Source organism: Coturnix japonica, chromosome 8 (assembly GCF_054131305.1).
Source record: "Coturnix japonica strain WE chromosome 8, WE-NBRP24, whole genome shotgun sequence".
NCBI classification, from domain to species: Eukaryota; Metazoa; Chordata; class Aves; order Galliformes; family Phasianidae; genus Coturnix; species Coturnix japonica.
In genome coordinates this window covers 32,734,030-32,758,048 of record NC_140670.1, presented here as the reverse complement: position 1 = coordinate 32,758,048, position 24,019 = coordinate 32,734,030, and the positions used below count along the sequence as shown (strand labels likewise).

Sequence of the window (24,019 nt, the reverse complement as noted above, 5' to 3'; positions counted from 1 at the left end):
AATGTTATGGCTGTTTGTGGGGTTTCTTTTCACATGTTTGTGTTTTTTAAGTGCAAAACACAGCTGGGTGTCACATCTGTGAGTGCAAATGTTTTACAGTAAATACAGAAGACATGAATAGAATGTAAGGGCCAGGAGGCAGAATTATTCCCAAACCCCAACACACAGAACTTACCATTATAACACAAGTTTGATATTACCCGACCAGGACATCTTTTGTACTCTTTTATCTCCTATGGCTGCATTACTGAAGAAATTAATGAACAATAGAGGCAGTAGCTCATAGATAGGAAGTTAATTTTTCATTTTTCCCTGGACACTCTGCAGTCCTTTGGATACACCAACCCATCGGCCTTGTTACAATAGCAATACAACTGCACCCCTATCTGAATGCCCAGCTAAACAAGAGCAGCTCGCAGTAATTTCACTGATTTGCCTGGGATTATTAGTGAGGGAGGCCTTTCAGACTTAATTCTCTCAGCTTAATGCTGTGTCATTGCATTATCTCAATCACAGTCTGCACAACGCCATCCACTTTCCCAAGGAATTCATTCCTGTCTCATGAACCACAGGCGACTGCATCACAGATGGCATCGCATGATCCAAAAGCACTCCATGGCAAAGCTTTAAGCATGTCATTAATATCGCCAAACAACTCTTTAACGGTACCTCTCCAACCCTCTTCTGTGCGAACCCACAACACAGCTGGGCTGCAGAGCATCAGAAAAAGATTTCAGTCCTTGGAGCTATTCAGTTTGTGAATGAGATAGTAAATAGTGAGCTCTACTGTGGCAACAAACAGCACCGCACTGTAGATTTCATAAACATGACCAGTTTCCAGAGTGACTCATCCTCAGCCAACGAGGCGCTGGGGATCAGATGGTGTGGATGGCTGCTGGTGGCAGGTGGGACCTTTCCTCAGCCGCACTGTGGTTTTCCAAGTAAAAAATGGATTTTCAGTTGGAGTATTTGTTTCATTTGTAAGCAGATATATGCCCAGCTCTATGCTAATAGAAACACATTTAACAAGGACTTGGTGGGAAGTTGACTACAAGCTGTTAGATGCCCGTAAGCTCTAATGCTGCCTGTTCATCCCCCAAGTACATTCTTTGAGTATCGGATTATTTCAAATCTGGTTTTTTTTCAGTTTAAATTACCACGTCTTGGCAATTGCTGAGCTCCCCTCCCCAGTCTCAGCCCACCTCTGTCCCCTTATTTAGCAGGGAGCACGTCGCTTGGCCCATAAACTAGTTAAGAAAGAAAGGAAATTGGACTGAGGCAAGAGTGCTGCTGGCGGTGTGTCCTGGGGGTGTTGGTGAGGGATGTGGAGTACACGTTGTAGGCCCCACTGTATGGGGGCATCTGCTGGGAGGGGGGGTCCCAGGGTGGGCCAAGGGTCCCAGTGCCCATGGAATTAGGTCTGGATCTGCTGGTGGGGGTTGGGGGTGAAGATGGTCCCTGGGAAAGACCGAGAGATCTTTGGACGAGCTCTGGTAAAAGCAAGATCTTCTGTCCTGCAGTCACTGGAGGACAAAGGGCTGCCCTTCACACCATGCAGGCTACTAGCAGGAACACTGCTGGGGAGGATGGAACCAAGAGTGATACCCAGTTCAGCAAGAAACTGCTTGAATGTCACATTGCTGTGACTCCTGATCCAGCACTGGGCATCACACCATGGGGCTGCTTAGCACTGGGAGTGGGCAGCACTCAGCTGATGCCAGCACAGGGACTGGCAAAACAGTAACAAATGCAGCCATATTGATATGCATTGTTACCCAATTAGCTGGGATAATTGTAGGTACACAGGTTTCTGTCACATTACAACATCATAGCATATGGCAGGGAATATTTTCCAGCAACAGCTTTGATTTCCGTGCTCTGGGCTATTCACATCCTGAATCTCACTGATGATCTCACATGATCCCAAATGAACTACAATTAAGAACTGCTGTAATCTTAAATAGCTGGGGACAGATCTAAGTGAAAACCAGAAATCCTTTGGTTCTTCAAAACTGAAGGGGAACTGAATCTACCACGGGTGTCCCTGGGGACAGCAGTCACTGCCTGCACCCATCTGCTGCAGCACCTGCCCTGGGCTGCGTGATCTGCACAACACTCACCAAGTGGGCTGTGCTCCTCAGTGCTGCTGGGTGCTGTGGGCAAGTGAGCAGCCAGAACTCAGTGCTCCTTAACATGGTGTGTTTTAATATCACGGAGCAACTGCTAGGAGGACACAGAGGAATATTCAGCAAGCAGAAAATGATTAATGAAACAAAGAACAGTAAAAGGAGCATGTGGGGAGGATGGGGCAGCAGGGTGAGCACAGTGCTTTGACAAGCCTTTCTGTATCTGCTTCTGGCACCTGAAGGCCCCTTCAGAGCAACTGCTTTTTGCCAAACCTCCTATCCAGGGAGCAGAATGCTGACCATACACCCAGCACACCCACAGGTACTCAGCCTGCAGGGCTGGGCTCTGTGCTCACCTGTGCTCCCAGGCTAAGCCACAAACATGCTGTGATCCATGTGAGTTAATCACATGGAGAGGTAGACAGGTTGTTATCTGTCTGACATTTCCAGCTGTAAGGAAACAAAACGAATGCTTTAAATTAAATTTGAAGAAATGAATGAGATTTGAACAACAGCAACAAAGCCAGAAAAACCCTGAGTCATTCCAGGCCTCAGAAGCTTTCCAAGCTTAAAGGCTGCCACTCACTCCCCCTTCCCACTGCTGGAGCTCATTTACCCACCCCAAGGACCTGTCCCACATCAGTGCCATGGCCTTTGTTATCCTGCATGACACTAAGTGCCAAAACACTCCACCAAAAGGAAACCTGCAGCCCCACAAGGGCTCTTCTGGCCCCTAAACACCAGGAACAAAGTCACTCATTCCCAAATGGTATCTCCCGGCAGCAGCTCCACTCAATGTCCCTCTCAAATACTTGTTCAGGCTGGAGATATTGCTGACCTTGCTTTTCACTGTGAAAAATGCAGTATCATAAAGTGGTGGAACCCTCTCATAGACATCTCTGCCTACAGACGGGGCACAGCTACAGAAGAGCTCTTTCCTAATTATCTATTCAGAGTTGCACCTGGGTAATAGCAGAATCCCAGCATGGCTGGGTTGGAAGGGACCTCAGACCCCACCCAAGTGAACACCCTGCCATGGGTTGAGTGCCCCCCAGTTCTGGCTGCCCATGGCCCAGCCATGGCCTGGAACATCTCCAGGGATGGGGTACCCACAGCTCTGGGCAGCAGTACCAAGGCTTCACCATGCTGAATAGTATTTCAATTCAGCATTTTCCAGTCTGACAGCCCTCTGCACTCCCTCCTTCAGAGAATATTGCTTCTCACAAGGCTTATGCTACATCCCTCCTAGCAAGGAAGATGCTCCCTCCTGGCTCCTGACCTCCCAGCTGACCCTTGCTCTTGGCAGCGGGCAGCAGCCTGTGCTCAATGAAACCATGCAGGTAAACGTGTACAGCATGAGAGAGTAAATCTGAGTCTCAGTTTCACAGCGTGTACTTAAAGGCTGGATGCTAAACAATTAACTGCTTAAGAAGATTTGGTAAGATGAAGCTAAGGAACCCATCATGTGTAGGGCATGGAATCAGAGACTGGGGAACAGCCACTGGGATGGAGAGTCCCAACAGAGGGCTGGGAGGTGGGCTGGAAGAATGTGGGACCCTGCTGGCAACCTGTGGAGTGAAGGAAAGGCTATAACAGCCTGCTGATAACAGAGGATTATCTGGGTCAATCAAGATGAAAGAGGGATATAAAGCAAGAAAAAGGAAGAAAAAATGAAAACAATAACCACAGAAAAATAGGTAACTAAGCAACACAAAATTCAAGATGAAAAGTACAAGATAATCTATATTTAAAACACAACTTGGTGTACCCAGCAAACAGAGGTTTAGAGGGAAAGATCAAGTCTTCATTGAGGACATCTGTTGTGTAGCAGCCAGGTAAACAAGGTACTAGGTTGTAATAGCAGGAGATGGGAAATAAGATGGAAAGCACTGCAGTGTTGCAGGAAGGTGCTCGTTATCACTCATCTAAAACAAAAGGAACAGCCAGGAAATAAATAACCAGGATCCGTGATTTGTGCGAGAGGCATTAAGCCGGCAGTTATAAATTATTGATGTTATGACAGTGAGAACAATAGTTCTGAGTTTTTCCACACTAACTCAAGAACAAGAAACTACCCAACGCTATTAAGGGACACTGGCAGGAGACAGTTATGGGTTTGCAGAGGAAACTGGTCCCAGTGCACAGAAGGCACCTGCAGCAGCACAAGGAGCACCGCAGTGAGCGCCCTGTTCTGCTCCAGCTGTTACAGTCTCCATCAGCAGATACTAGTAGGAACACAGGAAATATCAATATAATTATGCAGCCTTCGTATTGCACTGCTCACTGCTGTGACTGTGTTCTGTTTTCTTTTGCAGCTGTTTTTAAGGGGCTCGCAGCACAGTTGCTGCAGCTTTGATTCCCTTGCAGCAATGAGCAGCAGATGAGGCCCAGCCCTGTGTCTCATGATGAGCTGCCCCAGCGCTCAGCTCTGGGTATGCAACCCCTCTTGCACGCGCTTTAAAACATTCTCCCCACAGAACCCAGGGTTCTCCAGAAAATGGTGGAACCCAGAGCTCACCGCAAGGCTCCACCTGCATCTTCCCTTCTTCTTCCAACAAGACCATCGTTCTGATTCCTGCTTCTTGCAGCTTCCCTGAGCACTGACCGCACAACATGCAGGGGAGCACCCAGCCCTGCTGCATGGGGCTGCTGAGCCCCACAGCCCAGCTACAGCACAACCAGAAGGAAGGAGATGAGCCCCATTTCTGGTAATATCCCACTCCAATCCCAGCTCACATCAAACGAGCATCACAGAGCGAATCTATGTCAAGATTTAAGTTTCCCAAGTGGAAAAACATTGTCACTTTTGTGTCACATCAGCATGGGAACAACCCAGGGCTGTGAGCAGCCTCTCTGGGCCAGGCACCAACTCCAAGTCCGTGGCTGGAGCCACACACATATCATCACTCAGTGCCCGCAGTAAACCCTATGTCAGAGCAGCAGGCCAGGCCAGCTGCGTGGTTTGGGCTGTGGAGCTCCCATGGCCACAGGCAGAACATGAACAGAACACAATTGCCCTGCTCTGGGAGCCCACTTTGCTGTGATGGAGAGGACGTGGCACAGAGCCAGGCTCAGCACTGCCCCAAATCACGCCAGTTAGGAAAGCATGCAGGACCCAGATGACCATAAAGAATACATCAAGCCCATGGCCTCAGCTCTCCAGCCATGGGAAGCCTTACGGGTTATCATTCAGCCTCCACACACCTTCAGTGAATCTACAGAAACTCTTACGGCTCCCAGTACAACTATGTTGTCCCCAGCCCCACACAGTGTCTGAGTGCTCCTAGGCTGGGACTGGATCTCCCTGATACAACACTCCAAACATTAGGGCTGAGACAGCAACGTATCCCGGTCCTTTGATGGAACAAGAGGTTTTCCCCGACCCTTTTGGCTCACTTTGTCCATCTCTATATTGAAATAAGAATGGACAGGAGTGAAGGAGTGGGATTGGCTCCCTGCCTGGGAGAGAAGCAGGAGCCCAAGTGCTCAAGGATGGTGGAGAATAGATGGGGTGGGAGGGCAGCGTTGGGGGCAGGGCAGCGCTGCTCCTCGGGACAGCAATTCTTGCTCACTGTATAAAATCTATGTAAAAGTACATGGAAAACACACACTTACCCACGGTATCTTAAGTTTAGTATTTACTTCAGATGGGTTTGTTCATAAAATACAAATCTGCAACCTAGGAGGGACTGCCAATTAAATTTCCATGTCTATATCCGAGATTATTTTTCCATCTCAATAATCTATAACTTAGCAACACAAACAGCCACTTTCTAAAGCCAAAAGCTGGGTTTTAATGGTGGTCAGGGAATGCTGCTGTGCAGCTCTGCTGCCAGGGGCACGATTGGCTCCCAGCACCACCAGCCCCCACCTCCCATCCCCCCATGCACACTCACAGCCTGGATTTCACCCCATTTCTGTGGATAAAAGAAGATGGAAGAGCTTCAGAAAGCAAACAGCCTTTAGCTGTGCATCTGAACAGCTGGAACGCACCACAAAAGCGAGTCTAAATAAAGCTGTTGCTTCAGCCAGCAGGGGAGCAACGCACCCGGCAACCCCAAACTCAGTGGGATTGCACTGCGGGGGCACAAGGGGGGCTGTGCTGCACCTCAACCCAGCTGGGGGCACAGGGCTGCTCCTGCCATGGGGCCATGGGGGCTGCCACCAGGGCTGGCACCGCGTGATGCCTTGGAAGAGCCACGCAGCTGAGAGAGAAACGCGACAGAAGCCTTGTGCAGACAGAACCACACCTGCAATGCACTCGAAGGAGGTGGCTCAAATGGGATCAGCTGATAAACGCGCTCAGGAGGGATCCCGAGCGGCGCCGTCTCACCTGCGCTGCCTCCGGCGCCGAGGGGCTGTGACTCAGCACAGGGAACAGCTTTGGGTTTTTCAGATGGAACTTACCAACCCGTGCCAGCGATACGGGGAGGATCCGCTTCCTGCATCCGCCTCCCTGCCGGCCTCTCCGGAGGTATTTTCACTAAACCCTCCCCATCTGGTTATGTTATGATGACGAGAGTCGGATTATTTGGGGAAAATCAATTGCAAGCCTGCATGGGAATCAGGTGGGGGGAGACTGAAAAAAATCCTCAACCTCTATCTCTGCTGAGTGTAAGAGGAGATGCAGCATCTTATTATTAGCCCAGGAGCTGCGCGACTGTGAGCAGCATCCTCCACCCTGAGCATCCCTGAGGCAGCAGCCCCTACACACAGCAAACACCTCACATGGGGCAGGAGGGCTGGGGGTCCAGACACAGATTAAAGGAGCCGGTGCCTGGCGTGCTGCAGGAACAGCTCTCTGCAGGTCAGGGGACAACCTGTGGCTGCCACTTCAGGAGATGCCGCCTCCAGCAGGAGAGGAACAAAACAGCTTGGCCTGTTCCAGGGCAAAATCCAGCCTCTCAGTCTAACAGCAGCAGCAATCTAACAACAGCTCGTTGTTAGGCAACATACAGCAAGATGTCTTGCCTGGGTACGATGAGCTGCCCACTGAGGGGCCACAGCTGCAGGCCAGCTCCTGTGCTCCTTCCCCTGCTAGCACAGCTGAATCACAGCCACACTGCACATCTGGATGGATTCAGTCCTGCCCTCCAGGTTACAAAGCTTCTGACAGCTCCTGAGATACCGGGCACTCCAGCTGCAGCAGAGTGGTACAGAATCGATGACTGCACAGGTCTCTGCAGCCATTATGTTCACAGAAACACATCATGGCTGGGCTGGAAGGGCCCCTATAGCCCCCCAGCCCCACCCCTGCTGAGGGCTGGGTGCTCCCCCAGCTCAGGCTGCCCAGGTCCCAGCCGTGGCCTGGGGCACCTCCACGGATGGAGCACCCACAGCCCTGCACAGCACTGCCAGGGCCTCACCACCCTCAGCAAAGAATTTCCACTTCACATCTAATCTAAATCTCCGCTCTTTTGGTTTAAAGCTCTTCCCCTGTGTATCAGACCATGTACAAAGTCACTCTCCCACCTGTTTACAAGCTCCCTTCAAGTACTGGAGGGCAGCAATGAGCTCTCCCCGGAGCCCTCTCTTCTCCAGGCTGAACACCCCCAGCTCCCTCATCCTCTGTTTGTTTAATGGTTTGTTCAAACCACTGAAATATTGAATATCATCTCCTCTATCTGGGCAGCTGTTTATCACTGAGAGCTCTGAATGTAACACCACTTTGGTCTGACCAGCAGCTCCAACAGCATCCCCAGCACCTGCTGGCAGCATGTCCCAGTGCTCCTGGTGGCAGTGCTGCTGGGTAAGGGCACCACACGGACACAGATATACTGGCCCCACTGGCTGAAATGGGAGAATAGCTGAGTCTGTGCAAGCAGGAGGGAAACACTGTGACTGCGCAGCCACTGCCATGTCATGCAGCAGGGGTGGGGTGGGAGGGATGAGGAGAGGCTGCACTGCCTCCATTTCTCCCACACTGATTTTGTGCCTGGCCTGGCTCCTGGCTGTGGTGCTTTATTATACACTCCAGGTGGAAATGAAGCACCTTGGTGAGAGCTAAACAGACATTTCCTTTGATCAAAGTTTGCCTCACCTCCCTCCCTTTCTGCTTCTCATTATAGCACACTTTAAGGAGGAAAAAACATTCTGGTTTGATGCACATTGCTTGGCAAATTCTGAGCACGTGTTTAATGAGAAGTCGCTGATCCCCAGTTGCCTCTTTTAAATGGCATCCAAAGTTTTGCAGGTTCTCAGCCCCTGCTCTCTAAGCTGTCAGTGGGAAGCGGCCTGTTGTGTGTTAGCATTCTGTGCTCCTATCTGTAAGGAAACAGCCTCATTTACATCAGTGCAAACGTCGGGGTCCTTTGGGCAAAAAAGTAATTATTGCTGTTACTGAGATAGAACATTTTATATGTATGGTGCTGATCTCAGTGGTCAAATAAATACATAAACTGTAAATAATAATAATAATTCCTAGAGGGGTGTGCTGAGATATCCTGAGTTACCAATGAGAGCTGTGAGGGTGGCTGGGCTGTGCAGCAGACAGAGCTGTGTGCCCCAGGATGTGCCTGGAGCTGAAAGTGCAGCACAGGAACTGCAACAACTGTGCTCCAAATGATGAAAAGCAGAGCAGGAATCATTTCCAGTGTGCTTAAATCACAGCCCAGCGTTACCAAACCCGTTCCTATAGACAACAATGTACAAAGAAATGATAAAAGATACCAAGGAAAACACCAAGATGAGGCACTGAGCCCAAGGGCTGGCTGGGGGCAGCAGCAATGCAGCTCATGGTTTCCAGGGTAGGTTTTATCAGCAGCTGAATGATCTGGTCTCATTAGGAGCTGACATTCAGTAGCACCTTCAAACTCTGATCCATAGTTATGCCTGTTGTTTTAACAAACCCCTGCATTTCTCTCTCTCTGCCTTTCTGTCTTTTGTTCATGATCTGGAGATCTCCATGTGCATCTATTTCTGTGCAGACACCCCTTCCCAGGAGGTACATCTGCTCCTGAGCCAACTAATGCTACCTGATATCACTGTTTGTGGATTGACATAGAAATAGAAGGAAAAAGATTCATGTCTGTATGATACCATCAGTGTCAAATGCAGCTGTTGAGTGACTCATTTGTAAGTGTCAGCAATGACATTTCTTACCAGAAGCACCTATTTTCCTTCTTAACTTTCCATTCACGCTGTGGGGCATCACTGGACCAACCCAAATAGGACCCTGGCCCTAGAGATGCTGCCCAGCAGCCAGGTACTGCACTGAGCCAGCCCTTCCCTCATGGGACAGCCCCAACATATGCCAACTTCTCCTCTTTTTTCCATCCTTTCCATCTATGATACTTCCCATTTGCTTCTCCTCTATGCTTTAGTTCAGTTTGTAATAACCAGATCTCATTAGGCCAGACCCCCCACCAAACAAAGAGATCTGCAGCACTGCCCTGTTTATAAGAGCAGCCCAGACCAACCCAGGCAGGATGTGCTGAGCATCAGGTCAGCAGCTCTACACCTGCTGTGTAACTGAAAACTAATGAGGGGGCACCTGTGGGCAATCAGCCACTGTGCTGACTGCTGCTGAGCCAGGATGCAGCCTGAGGATGGTTGGGCACAATGAGATCCCTGCAGTGAGTCAGCAGGCTGCACAGCTCCATTCCCATGGCCTTGTCCCCACCAGTGGTCTGAATGGTGGGAGCAGCGACTGTGGGCATGGCTGAACCCAAACAGCACCAGGTCCTTTTCTTATGCACCCTCTGACTTTACTTTGGATGCAATAAATTAGAAACAAACTTCCCATCCAACACAAAAGCATTTCCGAGGAACCAGCGAGGCTGTCTGGCCTTACCCAGCATGCAAGGAGTTTCAATAGCAGTAAATGATAACAATGCACTGTGAGCAACCATTTCATTTTGCTACCAACATAAGCAGTAAGTAATGATAGAAGCACCAGTGAGCACCCCATGATCACCACGGGGATCTGCTGCTATGGACCAAACACTCACTGCTTTCTGGAACTGGTTTGAAGTCCAGATACCATGGCATGCTGTCACTGCAGACCTACACAGAGACAAAGGCTGGGTCTGAAAATCCCTGCCTGCCCCAACACACAAACGTGGTGCTGCTGAGGATGCGTGGAGAGTCTTTTTTCCTATATATAAGAAAATGTGAAGCTTTGCCTTTAAGGCAGAGAACAAATCTGTGCTCTGGGTGGTTCTATTCCATTTCCAGTCTGCCTTCACATTTCTCAAGAGCTCGCTTTGCTGATATTTGTTTTCAGATGGAGTAAGAAAATATCACATACGAAAATGAGCCCTGAATCTATAAAAAGCCAACGTTGTGGAAGCAGCCGTGCCAGATTTAGAAGGAGTGGAGAGAAGACATCTTATGAGCCATAAGAATAAAGAACTGGGTCAGTTCAGTGCTCCAGTTTATGTGAGCTCACATATAACAACATGTCAGCCATTAATAGGCAGGATTTATTCCTTACGACAGAACTGGATGAGAGGTTTTCTCTATTTGTACCATATCTGACTTGTGTTGGTGTTGCAGGAGCACCAGGATCAGTAGTGCTTTGTGTGCCCATTCGTTCCTGTGACACAGAAATAGATATTCCTATTTTATCACCTTAAATAAGAGAAAAGAAATGGAATGTTTCATGTTACCCAGTTTTCTCCATTTCAAGAACTCAGCCCCTTTTTGTCTCTCTGTCACCTGTCTACCATCCTCCCTGAGTCTGTGGTCTCCATGACATGTAGAGATCAATCCTTTATAACACAGGAAATATTACATTCACAGTTCCCGTGCAATCTTCCATCTGCTCCTGATGGAGTTACCTTGTGATCTGACCGCATTAAACTCACTTTGCCCTGACTGAGTGCCATAAAGCCCATTTAGAAAGTGTTGTTCTGTCATGGTGCCATAAGCTTCCAGAAGTACACAAACAGAAGAAGAAAAAAACCAGATGATTTTCCACATTAGAATCTCAAAAAGTCTTTCTAAAGGGAAAAATAACAATTAGGGAGTAATCGCACTGTCATAAGGCTGTTTGGCCATGTTTTAACTGGATGATTTTAAATGTTCTGCACGTGGTACTGAAGATGCAGCATCCATGACTTGGACCGTGTGTCAGTCCTATGGTGCTGCTGCCATGCATGCTAGTAAACATTAGATGTGATGTTAAGAAGCAATTCTTTACTGTGAGACACTGGCACAGGTTGCCCAGTGAGGCTGTGGATGCCCCCTCCATGGAAGCATTCGAGGCCAGGCTGGATGGGGCTGTGAGCAGCCTGGGCTATGGGAGGTGTCCCTGCCTACAGCAAGGGCTGGAACTACACGATCTTAAGGGTCCCTTCCAACTCAAACCATTCTATAATTCTATGTAACTCATGCCTGCCGCTCGGGGTTAGGTAGAGATTGATGCATGACCTTAAATACCAGTATTGCTATAAACAGCAAAATACACTAATATGCATTAAGGACAGGTGAAACTAATTGTATCTATAAGTATAATTTGCAAGTTCTAAGGATAAGTTTAACAACAAGAGTAAAACACAGAATCTCTGCCCTCCCTGTGTCTGCCCCCTGCTCTTCTCCCAGGAGATTTGGTGCTGAGGGTGCTCCCTGTGAGCACAGAGCTCTGGCACACGTTGAACACCCTGGGCCCAGAATCCTTCAGATGAAGCACTTTTGTACGCTTATGTCTATTTTCTGTGTGCAGACTGCATTGCACTTTCAAATGCCCTGTTAATAAGGGAGATAACATCAGCTCTATCAGCAATAATAAAATAAATGCACAGATTCTCTACCTAAAAGCGTCCTACCCAAACATCCATGTGCGTCTCCAGACACTTGGCACATCCTGAGTCTCCTGGAGTCAGTAAGATCTCTGACACTGACTCGGCAGCACCAGGATCAGGCTCTTTGCACGCAATGTCTTTTTAATTGGGTGCCACCAATACAGGATTTGTTTCAGATTTACATCCCAGTAAGATACAGCGTGAGCCACCTGGGGTTGGTTAATGCTGCCCTTTCCTGACAGTACGTGCCAGGGGACACATCGCTCTGCAGCTCAGGATGTGCACGACAAAACCGAGCAGTCCTGCAAAGAGCATCACAGAACCAGAACACCCCGACTTGGATCATCGAATCCAGCTCCCAGAAAAGCACTTTTGTTATCAGAACCCCAGGTCTGAATCAGTCCCATCTGTACCAGAAGTGCTGAAACACAGGAGCCTGGGTTACCACAGGCTGATGGCCTGAGCAGCACCTTGTGTTGCAGCCCTCTGCACAGCTGAGCTCTCTGCAGTCAGCACCCGGCTCCTTGCAGGCAGCCAGCTTTGGTTGTTGCTGTGCAATCAGCAGGAGCAAAGCACAGAATGGGTTTGGGTAGCACAGGGATGCCCAGGGCTCAGCCTGGCAGCTTGGGGCCAAGGCATGGCTGCACCACGGTAAGATGGAGCTGAGCCCTGGGGCCAAAGGAGAAAGCAGGAGATGAGACACTGTGCTTACGAGGATAGAAAATGCACCTTCTGTGTCTTAAACTGAACACTTTTCACTGGAGCATGAAGATATATGAGGTTCCCAATCACACTTGACCTTGCCAAGGTCAACTGACCACCTGGTAGAGCTGCCTGCAGAGCAGTGCATATGGATATATATGTATATATGGTGCCCACTGGGCTTACAGCAAACCAATGCGTGTGCCTGGAGCTGAGCTGCGCCCAGCCTGGGAGTGATGCTGATGGAATGATGGGTCTCCTCCCTCCCCAGGGTCACCTTTGCCAACAGTCCCTGACCTGAGCTCCTGCAATAGTGAGTAGTGGGCTGCTGTGGAGCTGAAGGAGTTTTATTAAAAGAATGCTAAGGACATCATTCTCCCTTAGACTATTTTCTACTGAACTATATTGCATTCCTCAGATCTTTGTGATTCAGGTCTATCTGACTTCTGTCAGAGACAAAGGAAAGCAGGGGATTACCTTCCAGGTCAGGACCCTGCAGCATTTGTGTGGTGTTCTACCACTGATAACAGCCAGCACTTAATGCTCCAGGGACAAGAAAGCTCCCCTTTTCCTCAGCATGAAGATCAATGCTACTGGCTTGGTCTGGAGAAATAGATAGGATTAAAGGAATGATTTAATTTGGAAGCCTGAAGCACAGCCTAAAATCCAGCTGCTTTCCCACCACCTGTGTAGGTGCTGCTGTCTGCTGTCAGAGCCCACAGCTGAGGAGTGGGGTGGAGCCACCTGTGCCCCAATCCAGGAGCTCCATCAATCAATCTACAGAAGGATTCAGAACCTGCTTTGCTTTATTGCTCCATTTAAACTGTTGTTGTGCACGAAGGGCTGTGCATGACAAGGCAACAGAAGAAATGTCCTAAAAATAAAGCACTGTAAAGAAGATCATTATTTAAAGGCCTTCACTTATTATAGAATGCCTTAGATTGGAAGGGACATTAAAGGTCATTGAGCTCCAACCCAATGCCATGGCCTGGCTGCTCCCTACCAGCTCAGGCTGCCCCATCCAGCCTGGCCTTGGGCACCCCCAGGGCTGGGGCATCCAGAGCTTCTCTGGGTGGTTCCAGAACCTCAGCACCCTCTGAGTAAAGAATTCCTTCCTAACATCCAACCAAATCTCCCCTCTTTATTTTAAAGCCGTTCTCCCCTCTCCCATCTCTATTAGACCACACAAAAGATGAGATACATGAGAGATACAGTTGGAAAAACAGTGAAACAAAGTCGGATTCTTTGGGTCAATTGACTGCAGCTGGAAACTTTGTAAAGGTTTGTAAAGTAGGAGGTGTCAACAGCCACCACTTTCAGGAGACATAAGAGGAAATGCTCCATAGGCACCTGGATCCCCAATACATCCCAGAGCAGAGGTTTCCAGCAGCCCCCTCAAAACCAGCTGCTGGCTTTTCCATCAGGCCCTCATGGCAGGTGCAGCTTCCCCCAGTCCAGGCACTCCTGTACCCGCAGCCATTGAATTTACCTTTGGGTCTAATCCCCGCTACCAAAGGTTCCATTCCTGAGCACCCTTTAGTGCCATATTCGTGCTGACCAGGAACAGTGGAGGTAAAAGAGGCACTGGGTTAAAACCACGGCAGGCCTGGCAGCAGGGAACCTCCTGCCTACACACTGCTGTGCTGCAGTGCATGCGTCCTCTGGAGGTGCCTCCATCTGAGAATCAGCACGCAAAGCTGCTCTGACTGCAATGCATTTGGTCCATAATTATTGCTTGTTTTAGTAAAGGCAGCACTGAGTTACCTGAGAGGGCCAGGAATTGCAGTGAGACGATGATGCCGACAGCAGCAGGGGAGCAGGCAGCTGGGCAGAACCAAGCAGCCCGCAAGGTTTGCAGTGTGCGCAGTACGGTGCAGGGAACAGGATGCATCCAAATCAACAGTTCAACGATCCCACCAGCCACTTTCCCTCACGACATCCATCCATCACAGCCTTCATTACCCTGAAGCACCAACGCTGCCGGCCCCAGCGCTGTCCCTGCAGTCCCAGGCCGGGCACTCAGTGCCTCCATCACACACCGCGGTTCGGCCGGGGCTGACAAACCCGCAGCCGGGAGGTCCAGCCCCGGAGCTGGACGCAGGGGGTTTGTCTGCCACCCGAACCCGCAGCTGCTGCAGAGCGGAGCAGCATTAACCACAGCAACCAGAAAGTGGTTGGGAAGGGAGGGGAATAAACGGCACCGAGTGGAAAAACAGGGCGTTTGAAAATGGATTATACGAGGCCCGTCCGTAGCACACGATCAGACATATATAAAACCCATCTCGCACACACTTACACGCACGGACACGTATAGGAACTGACCTTGCAGGCACGCTCCATCACGGTGCACGCTGCCCGCCCGCTCTACCTGAGCACGCTGCCATTCCTCCGCGTTAGAACCTGGGGGCTGTTCCTAGCGGGCAGATTTAAAGGGATTCTTCCCCATCAAACTGCGGAAGGCGAAACCCAATAATCCATCCCCGCCGCATAAGAGTAGATTTTCCATCTGCGTCCTCTTGAAAGGCGGAATCAGATGAGAACCCGTTCATCAGTGCGGCCGGGGGAGCATTTGGAGGGCAGGGAAGGAAAGAAGCAGCAGCAGCATCACCGGGCGCCCAGAGCCGCGCAATGTGCGCGCAGCGGAGCGGGGGCGGCGCGGGGCGGAGCGGAGCGAAACGGGGGGGAACGGAGCGCGGCGCCGCCCGCAGCCATTGCGGTGCTGCTGCGCATCGCAGCTCCCGGAGCCGGGAATGGCGTTTGGAGCTGAATCGCGGAGCTCCAGGATCGCATCCCGAACAGGACGGGTGCAGAATGAGCTCCAGTCCCAGCACGGGGGGAATTGACGAGAAGATCCGCAGGGTGCGAGGGACTGGAAGCAGCCGGCAGCCCGTGCTGGGGGTGTGCGGGAACCCACCCGGAGCAAAGCGGGAGCTGCAGAACCGTAGAAAAAATATCGTTCCAGCTGTTAAGGACCCGCATAACGGCCGCGTGGTGCCACCCCCTGCAATGCACAGGGACACCCGCAGCTCCATCAGCGCTCAGAGCCCAGCCCCTGCCCTGGGCTGCCCGCAGGGACCACCCCCACCTCCCTGTAACACACTTCTTCCTTATGCCCAGTCTGAACCTCCCCTCCTTTAGTTTAGACCCATTCCCCCTTGTCCTATCACTGTCCAACCTTGTAAACTGCCATTCCCTCTCCTGTTTGTACGATCCCTTGAAGTACTGGAAAGCCACACTGAGGTCTCCCCACAGCCTTCTCCAAGCACATGTCTCCAAGCATATTGTTACACCCATAGCTCTGCCTTTATTTTTCCATTAAGAGCACCAAAGGCAGGGCAGATTCCGGCCCGTGGTTTGCAGAATTAGTTTTCAAAGTCAGGGAACAGTTAAGAAACACAAAGGAATGGCAGCCTTTCCCAAAGCTTGATCTTAAATGTCAGGATCTGATAAAAGAAGGAGGGATGGTCTTAAACCGAGAAAGGGGAGGTTTGGGTTGGATATGAGGAGGAAGTTTTTCACAGAGGGTGGTGACGCACTGTTCACAGGTTGCCCAAGGAGGCTGTGGATGCCCCATCCCTGCAGACATTCAAGGCCAGGCTGGATGTGGCTCTGGGCAGCCTGGGCTGCTGGTTGGTGACCCTGCACACAGCAGGGGGTTGGGGCTGGACGAGCACTGTGGGCCTTTGCGACCCAGGCCATTCTGTGGTTCTGTGATATACAACATGAATGATGCCCAACCCACCAACCTGAGATACTTTTTTTTTTCTGATTGTAATTGAATTTAATATTAAATCAAAGCTCTCCCCTGCCCGGTTCATTCTGCCGGTGTAGCACAGCAAACCAGAAAGGTGCAGAGGTTAAATGGAGCCCCTGGTTGGGAAGCAGCTTTGCAACGTTTTATCAGCTCTGCTCACTGTGTTTCTGCATGAAGTTGCTGGGCTTCCCCACGAGGTGGACAGAGCGCTCATCTCTGCCTCGGTCCGGGCAGAGCAGGTAGAGCCCTCAGCCCGTGTAGTCTCACTGCCATGAGCCCATAACCGCGTCTGTGCGTGCAGGTGGCAGCAGGAGGGCACTGCTCCAACCGCTCACACCTCGCCCTGTCGGTGAGTTGACCCAGCTGAGGATTCGTGGGCGGACCCGAAACGTGGGCTGTTGGCTGGGAGCCGCCACCAGGATGGAAGCACAGGGCTGTGCACCGAGGTGACGAACAGCGAACGGGGCACGGGGCTGATCTCTGCAGGGGGAGCAGAGGAGCGCCGGGTCCTGCTGAGCTGCCCAAAGGAGGAGATGAGCCCGGGGCTGCTCCCACCAGGAGGCGATCACAGAACGCATTCACAGCCGCGGTGAGAACTGTGGAGTTATTGCCGGTTCCGGAGCAGAGCAAAGCACGACCGACGGCGTCCCGTGGCCGGTAACCTCTGCCCTGCAGGTTCGTGCGGCTGGGAGCGTGATTGCAGCACGGAGATCACAGCCGGCTCCTCCGCAGCTCCGCGCTGGGAGCTGCCTGACCTCCATCCCCCACCGAGGAGCAGAGCGCCGCCCGTGGGCAGCGGAGCTGCGGGCAGACACCGTGTCCGTGTGCGGCCGTCGGGCACTGACAGCACACCGACACTATTTGGAGCCATTGCTCCGTAGTCCTGCTCGGGGTGCACGATAGTGCCACGCCTCAGCCGCAGCTCAAGAAGAGAAGGAATCGATTCTCATTCAGGCTCCGTGCCGTCGGACTGGGACCGGGGCCGGTTCCGACACCAGACCCGGCTCTTCCGTGATCGGAAGCGGCTCCATCCAGCCCGGCCGCCCCGCACGGCACCGGGTCGGACTCAGAGCGGCAGAACAGAACAGAACAGAACAGAACAGAACAGAACAGAACAGAACAGAACAGAACAGAACAGAGCAGAACAGAACAGAACAGCGCAGAACAGAACAGCACAGAACAGAACGGCGCAGCGCGGCGCAGCGCAGCGCAGCGCAGCTCTCCCGTCCTCCGCAGCTGCGCGGATCCTCTCTCAGCTCAGCTCAGCGCAGCGCCCACCCGCGGCCGTTGCGGCGCCGTCCGTGGGGCGAAGCGAGCGGGGAATCGACGCGACCCCCCCATCGTGACGGCGGCTGCTCCGCCCGCCCGGCGGCCCCGTGCGGAGGGCGGGGGCTCGGGGCGCCCAATGGGAGCGGGGCGGCCGTGACGGCAGCGCGGAGCCGCTCCGGGTCCCGGCACTGCGCGTCTCGACGGCCGGAGCTGCGCGGCGCCATGTCGCGGCTCAGCCCGCAGGAGGAGAACCTGCAGGGTAAGGGCCGCGGAACGGAACGGAACGGAACGGGGCGCTGGGGGTCGGGCGAGGGGCCGCGGGCGGCTCCGGATCCGATGGAAGCGCCTTCTCGCTCCGGCTCCACGCGGGGCCGTTCCGTGGCGCTGGGCCGGCTCTGAGCGCAGCGGCGCCCGAGGACGGAACGGGCCGAGTGGGGCCGCGCGGTTCTGCGGCTGATCGGGCCGTGCAGGGCCGTGCTCGGGACTCTGAGCCCGCTGTGCTGCTCGGCACCGAGCGGGGCTGTCGGTCGGGCTGAGCGGCTGGGTTGCTCCCTGTGTGACGTTTCATTGCTGCTCTTTCCAAAACGCCCTCCCCATTGACTGCCTGTATTTCCCTCAATCTCTGCCTTTGCTCCCGGTCCGTGTGCCTTTACTGCCGGGCTCCTTCCCTGCCCCGAGCTGTGCCTCCAGCAGCAGCTCAGCGCCGCATCTGCTGCTCCTGCTTCGTGTCCTTATGCTGCGCTCACAAATCTCGGCGAGTTTTGCCTTATTGCACATCCCATAAGTGCTGGGATGGGCAGAACACATCTGTCTGCCTGCGCTGTTATTTGCACGTGTTACCATGTTGTATGGGCAGATTCCCCTGCCAGTCATATAACTCGGCGTTAGCTGTGCTGTGAGCTGGTCTATAAGCGACAGAAGGGCTCCGTGTGTCCGTGTGTTGGTCCCCATTAGCCCGGAGCTGCAGCTCAGGGCTCTTCAAAACAGCGGAGCCGCATGTGACCCGCACTGAGCGCAGGCAGCCCGCACGTGATGGGGGCATTGCTGCACGTCCTCTATTGCTCAACACAGCGCCTGCAAACCGGACAGAGAAAAGGCCACGGACGGCGGCTGCAGCCTGCAATGCTGTCAGCAATCAGTAAACAGACTGGCACAGGAAGCCTCAGAGCTCGTTGTTGTGTTGGGTGGTTTATTTTGGATGTTGCCTGTGTTGAGCAACACAAACGACGTGCAGCTCTGAGCTAAAATAAAAGCCTTGGTTTGCAGGAGACACAATGTGCTGCTCCATTCCCTGGGACTGCAGCTCACACACAACACCCCCGTGCTCTGGCACCGCGTGCTGCTCACTGACCTACAGACCAGCGGTCTCATGTTCCGCGTGCCTTTATGAAGAGCAGCCAGCCTTATTCTGGTTGTGTTTTCCATTGTGCCCAACAGGTTCCTGGGTTGAACTTCACTTCAGCAGCAATGGAAATAGCAATGGAAACAGTGCGGCAGCGGGCAGCCAAGAACAAGTACCAGCTTCTATCTCCATTCACAATGGTGACATGGAGAAAATACTGCTCGATGCTCAGCATGAGTCTGGAAGGAGCAGTTCCAGAGAAAGTTCCCATTGTGACAGGTAAACAAAATGCTTTGCTGTAATAATGGTTACTATGGGGAATGGTTTTGAAGTGAGACAGGGGAGGTTCAGGTTGGATCTGAGGAGGAAGTTTTTCCCCCAGGGGATGGTGACGCACTGTTCACAGGTTGCCCAAGGAGGCTGTGGATGCCCCATCCCTGCAGGATTCAAGGCCAGGCTGGATGTGGCTCTGGGCAGCCTGGGCTGCTGGTTGGTGACCCTGCACACAGCAGGGGGTTGGAGCTGGATGAGCACTGTGGGCCTTTGTGACCCAGGCCATTCTATGGTTCTATGAAGTAAAGCAAAATAGCACAAAGCCATTTTTATGCACAGCATTCCACAGCCTGAAGTTTATTTAGCAAAAGGAACTGAGGGACATAAAAACAGGCAGCAGGATGCAGAACCTCCTTGTCTCACCTGCCTTGTTTGAACTGAACCCCAAAGGCATCACATGCTGCCCAGGTTATTTAGTGAGCAGTGTGAGCCCAGCCTCAGTGCTTACCTTTGCTCTGCTGGAAGTCATCATGGCACAGCATTCTGCCGGGCAGGTTGTTAGAGATCAGAGCTGCATTGGGTGAGGTGGCTGCGTTGTATCACCCTGTGACAGATGGATCTCTTTGGTTACAGTCAGGGTGCTGCAGCTCTTCAGGGCAGCTGTGCATACAAGCTTTGCTCATTAGCTTTTTAGTCATCCCAAAAGTGGTGTCATAAAGGATTTATGCAGCTCCTTCTCCCTTGTTCTTCTCTTTGTTCAAGCCCTCCTCGTTCCCAGACACCTCTGGACAGCCACAGAGCTCTGGAAATAGAGAGCCATAGCAGTGGAGAGAAAAACAGCTTCCAGGTAAAAGTCTCATTTTGCTTTGGAGAACAGATTTGTTCCTGTCGCTGTTTGACACCCAGAAGTAGGAAACCAGCAGCTTCACCTTCTGCACAGGGACTTCAGCAAATAGGATGATTGCAGCAGAGTCACTCAGAATAGCAGAACCTCTCAGCCTCCTCTTGTCCAGATCCGACAGCCCAGGTTTTACCAGCATAGCTTTTATCAGTTCTCAACATGGCATAAAACATGCTTGGTCCCATGGCCCGTTCCTTCAGATACTGCTCTTATTGCATGAGCTCTGCTTTGTTCAACGTGTATGTAAGCAGCAGGAAGTTGTACTCCTGTGTAGCCAAGTGGCTGTTCTGTTTGGTTTCTGCTGCACAGATGTGTGCACACTGACCTGGGATCACCAACACTGTCCCAAAAGTTGGGTAGCTTTTCTGAATTACATTAGTTTCGCTTGATGTGTATTGACTGGATTAAGCGAGCTGCAGGTGCAGAACAGATCCATTGGAGGATCTCTTCCCACCTCTGACAGTTCTGTGTTGTGTTTGATCACTGCTCTCTGTTTCAGTCTGAAGAAGATTTCCTTGAAAGGAGGAAAGAGGTAGAAAGGCTCCTGAAGAAAAATGCAGACTGGATATGGGATTGGTCCAGCAGGCCAGAGAACATCCCTCCAAAGTGAGTGTCCCCAGGGCTCTGCGGCAGCTGTTAAATCCACAGGTAGAAATGTTACATTAATGTTCTGACTGCATTTTCTTCCTCCAAATTAGGGAATTCCTTTTCAAACACCCCAGGCGCACAGCCACGCTCAGCATGAGGAACACCAGCGTCATGAAGAAAGGGGGGATCTTCTCAGCAGAGTTCTTGAAGGTTTTCCTCCCATCTCTGCTTCTCTCCCACTTGCTCGCCATTGGACTGGGGTACGTTTATGCTTTTTTAGTGGCTTTTTTCCCTTTACCTGTTTTCTCAGCTCAAACCCTGACTCCCCATTCCCTGTTTGTCTGTAATGAGCAATAACCATGGAAGGATGGCAGTTCAGGGTCTGCTATTTGCCTGTGGTGCTGCTGAATGCACCCAGTTAACTGTTCTGCTTCTCTTACTAGTTGGGAATTCAAAAGAATTAAAGAGCAGTGAAATCAAGAGTTAAGTATGAGCTGTGCTGATACGTACGCACTTCTCAGTTCTGTTGGGAGGACGAGCTTTAATCCCCAAAGAAAAAAATACGTAGGGCAGCTGTAAGAGCATAGTGAGGTGGGAAATGGTGACTGCAGAACACCAGACCCATGAGGATGGCAGTAAAACCAATGGTTTACCAACACCAGTGAAAGCAAAAGTGTAATCAAAAGGTTTGGTTTAAGGAAGGTCCCAAAGTGCTGCGCTGTTGTTGATGACCCCGTGCTCATCTCTGACTCCTGCATTCCTGGAACTGAGCAGCTTACACAGAGAATTACTTGGTTTGGGAAGCATTTGTTAGAGAAGGGTGAGCTTCAAAGCAGCCAAAGGCTGAGTGCTGCGCTGGGCACTGCTACAGCTGGTGCTGCTGTCCTGCCTGTAACTTTCATTATCAGATTACAAGTTATATAAAACACCTTCTTTCACAGGCTGTTCGTCCTCCCTGAGCTGAAACCAAATGCTTACTGACCTCATGTTCTTGATCCTCAGGATTTACATTGGAAGGCGCCTCACCACCACAGCTTCGAGCAGTTCTTTCTGAAGGCACGTGGCATGGGCTCAGAGCAAAGATTCACCTGGGAACACAGGAGGTGACCTGCAGGAACACCTATGCTAGCAATGACTGCGAGATCAGTGTGCACTCATTCTGTATCTACTGTGTTCCTAGCTTAGTAAGAATGGGAAAAGACACTAGAGCTAATAATCTCATACATAGTCTTCTGGAGCAGCACACAATGCGTCTGAATCACGCTCAAGCATCTGCTGCCTTGCTTTGCAGTGAAGTATCTCTGAAAACTCAGATCAAGTGGTGTTTAAAAACAAAAGCTTAGCTGTAGTTGAGTATCTCGCTGAGTCACAGCTGCAATATTGAAATGCTGTTTCTTTATAGACCTGGATGTTCGTCACTGCTCTGCACTGGTGACGCTGAGGGATTAGCCCAGAACAACGTGTGGCCTTATGTATCATAGTCAGGAATTCACTGTAAGCTTTCACCTCTCTCGAAGCTGTTTCCTTTTAGATGTTGCTCAGCTCTCTTTCACTTTTATGTGAGACGTGGAACGGTCACCTGGAAGGAATTGCTCTATTGGTGAAACTTCCATCAGTTTTTACTACTACAGTGTGTGATGTGCAACAGCCCAAAATGAGATGTGGACCTTAGTGCATAATAGTTCCTTCTGCAAAGGCATTAATTTATCTTCCCAGCTAATTGGAGCTCCTCCTGCTGTATCCCACAGGTTGTTGCTTCTCAATCTTTTTACCTGTAAAATAAGTTTGCATCTTCTATTTGCCTCATCCTTGTATAAACTTAAGGTCTGATTGCCTGCTTGTTTGTACTAATGGAATGCCTTTTCATTCAGTAATTCTATCTTATTTAATGAGAAAAAATGGATGTTTGCCAAATGATGTTTTGTATATTTCAATAGAACAGTTCCTCACGGATTCAATCTCCTCCTTTTTCTTTCTCTCATAATTGTTCAAAGTGGTTGAAGAAGCTTTGTCTTAAACAAGGCTGTTTCGTACTTAAATAGCATAACTGACAGCTCATCAAGAGGTTTATATAGAAAACAATTCAATTGTTGATCCTTCAATCTGAATATGGGTAAGCTGTCTTTGGAAGGCCCTTAATGAACAGAAACTCACTGAGCTTGCAGAGACACGTTCTGTTCTGTGCTACCGTCATCATTCAGAAACAAACGAGCTTTCTACTTTTTGTCCTTATTTAGCAGCACTGATTCCTGCTGTGCTGCATCCCTGCAGGGCCGGAGCAGTGCTGCCTGTGGGCCCCAATCCAAGCAAGGCACAATTCATTTTCCATGGGCCCATCCTGCTGAGGCCCCTGGAAATCCCCATTTGCAGGCAGTTGATCAGGTACGTGCTGCTGGAGGAGCAGGCTCTGCTTGTTGGTTTACTGTCTGTCTATCTGCAATGAAAACAATATTACATCGTCAGTTTCTGAATAATAATTCTCATGAAATTGAGCTTTTTTTTTAAGAAACCTGACTACAAGTAATCCCAGATGTAGGAGAGCACTGCTTACCCTGCTCAGTAAGGTCAGGACAGGGAAGTTGCATGGGAAGCTCTGAGTGCTCACCAGGGAGCTGGCAGGTCACTGTTTGGAGAAGGACCTCTGGTATAAGCCGGGCAGAAACCACTTCTCTGACTCCTGAGCATATCAGTAGAGCTTCCTTGGAACAACAGGACATGGCAAAGCCTCTTGTGGTAAGACACACACAGCCCTGAGGGCTTTAAAGTAGAGGCAGGAACATAAAGATGTTCCCCATTTCAGATAAGCAGTAAACTTATCCTATTAAAAAGGAAATCAAAAGATGTCTGTTCTCACCTTTTCTCGCTCCTGGAGCTGGATACATGTCCTTACCTCACTGCTGGCTGAATCAGGGCACACCTTCCAGCAGACGGTGCCCCAGGAGCCCATAGGGCAGCCCTCAGCTCTGGAGACTCAATAAACATTGTGGCACATAATACACAACACAGAAAGGGTCTGAGTGACAGCTGTGCCCTGGGGGGGTTACAGAGCACAGTATGCAGGGCCAGCAGCACTCACACACACTGGAGCTCAGGGCACAGCTTTGGGCCAGGCTCTGCTCTGGGGCTCCCCACTGCAGCTCCTTCCCCACCCTACAGCCACCAGTGCTGTTCCTGAAAATCCCTTTTCACCAGGGCACCGAGGGTTCACAGCATCAAAACGAGCAGTTGTTTAAAATAGGCTTCAAAAATCTGACCCACAGTTCACGCACAGCCAATTCCTCACTCCATTTATTCCTCCAAAACCAACTGGGGACAGCAGTT

The 24,019-nt window shown here is 51.0% G+C and overlaps 2 protein-coding genes across 30 annotated transcripts in view; one reads left to right on the top strand and one right to left on the bottom strand.

The window, feature by feature from the left end:
* The window catches only part of JAKMIP3 (Janus kinase and microtubule interacting protein 3), a 47,360-nt gene extending 32,133 nt beyond the window's left edge, over positions 1-15,227 (bottom strand). For 20 of the 29 annotated variants that reach the window (XM_015867602.3, XM_015867595.3, XM_085554878.1 and 17 more), the window contains exon 1: positions 14,894-15,226. The gene's annotated coding sequence lies outside the window, so the exon portion shown is untranslated. Of the gene's footprint in view, positions 1-6,459; positions 6,545-14,893 lie in introns of those variants that run through there. The other 9 variants (XM_015867596.3, XM_085554880.1, XM_085554884.1 and 6 more) reach the window with 7 other exon arrangements.
* A 2,554-nt stretch (positions 15,228-17,781) lies between these two features.
* Positions 17,782-22,651, top strand: BNIP3 (BCL2 interacting protein 3). Its single transcript, XM_085554874.1, has 6 exons — positions 17,782-17,853; positions 19,032-19,215; positions 19,972-20,056; positions 20,610-20,716; positions 20,809-20,958; positions 21,701-22,651. The coding sequence occupies exons 1-6, from the start codon at positions 17,817-17,819 to the stop codon at positions 21,750-21,752; spliced, it is 615 nt and encodes a 204-aa protein (XP_085411000.1). The 5' UTR covers positions 17,782-17,816; the 3' UTR covers positions 21,753-22,651.
* The last annotated feature ends 1,368 nt before the right edge of the window (positions 22,652-24,019 follow it).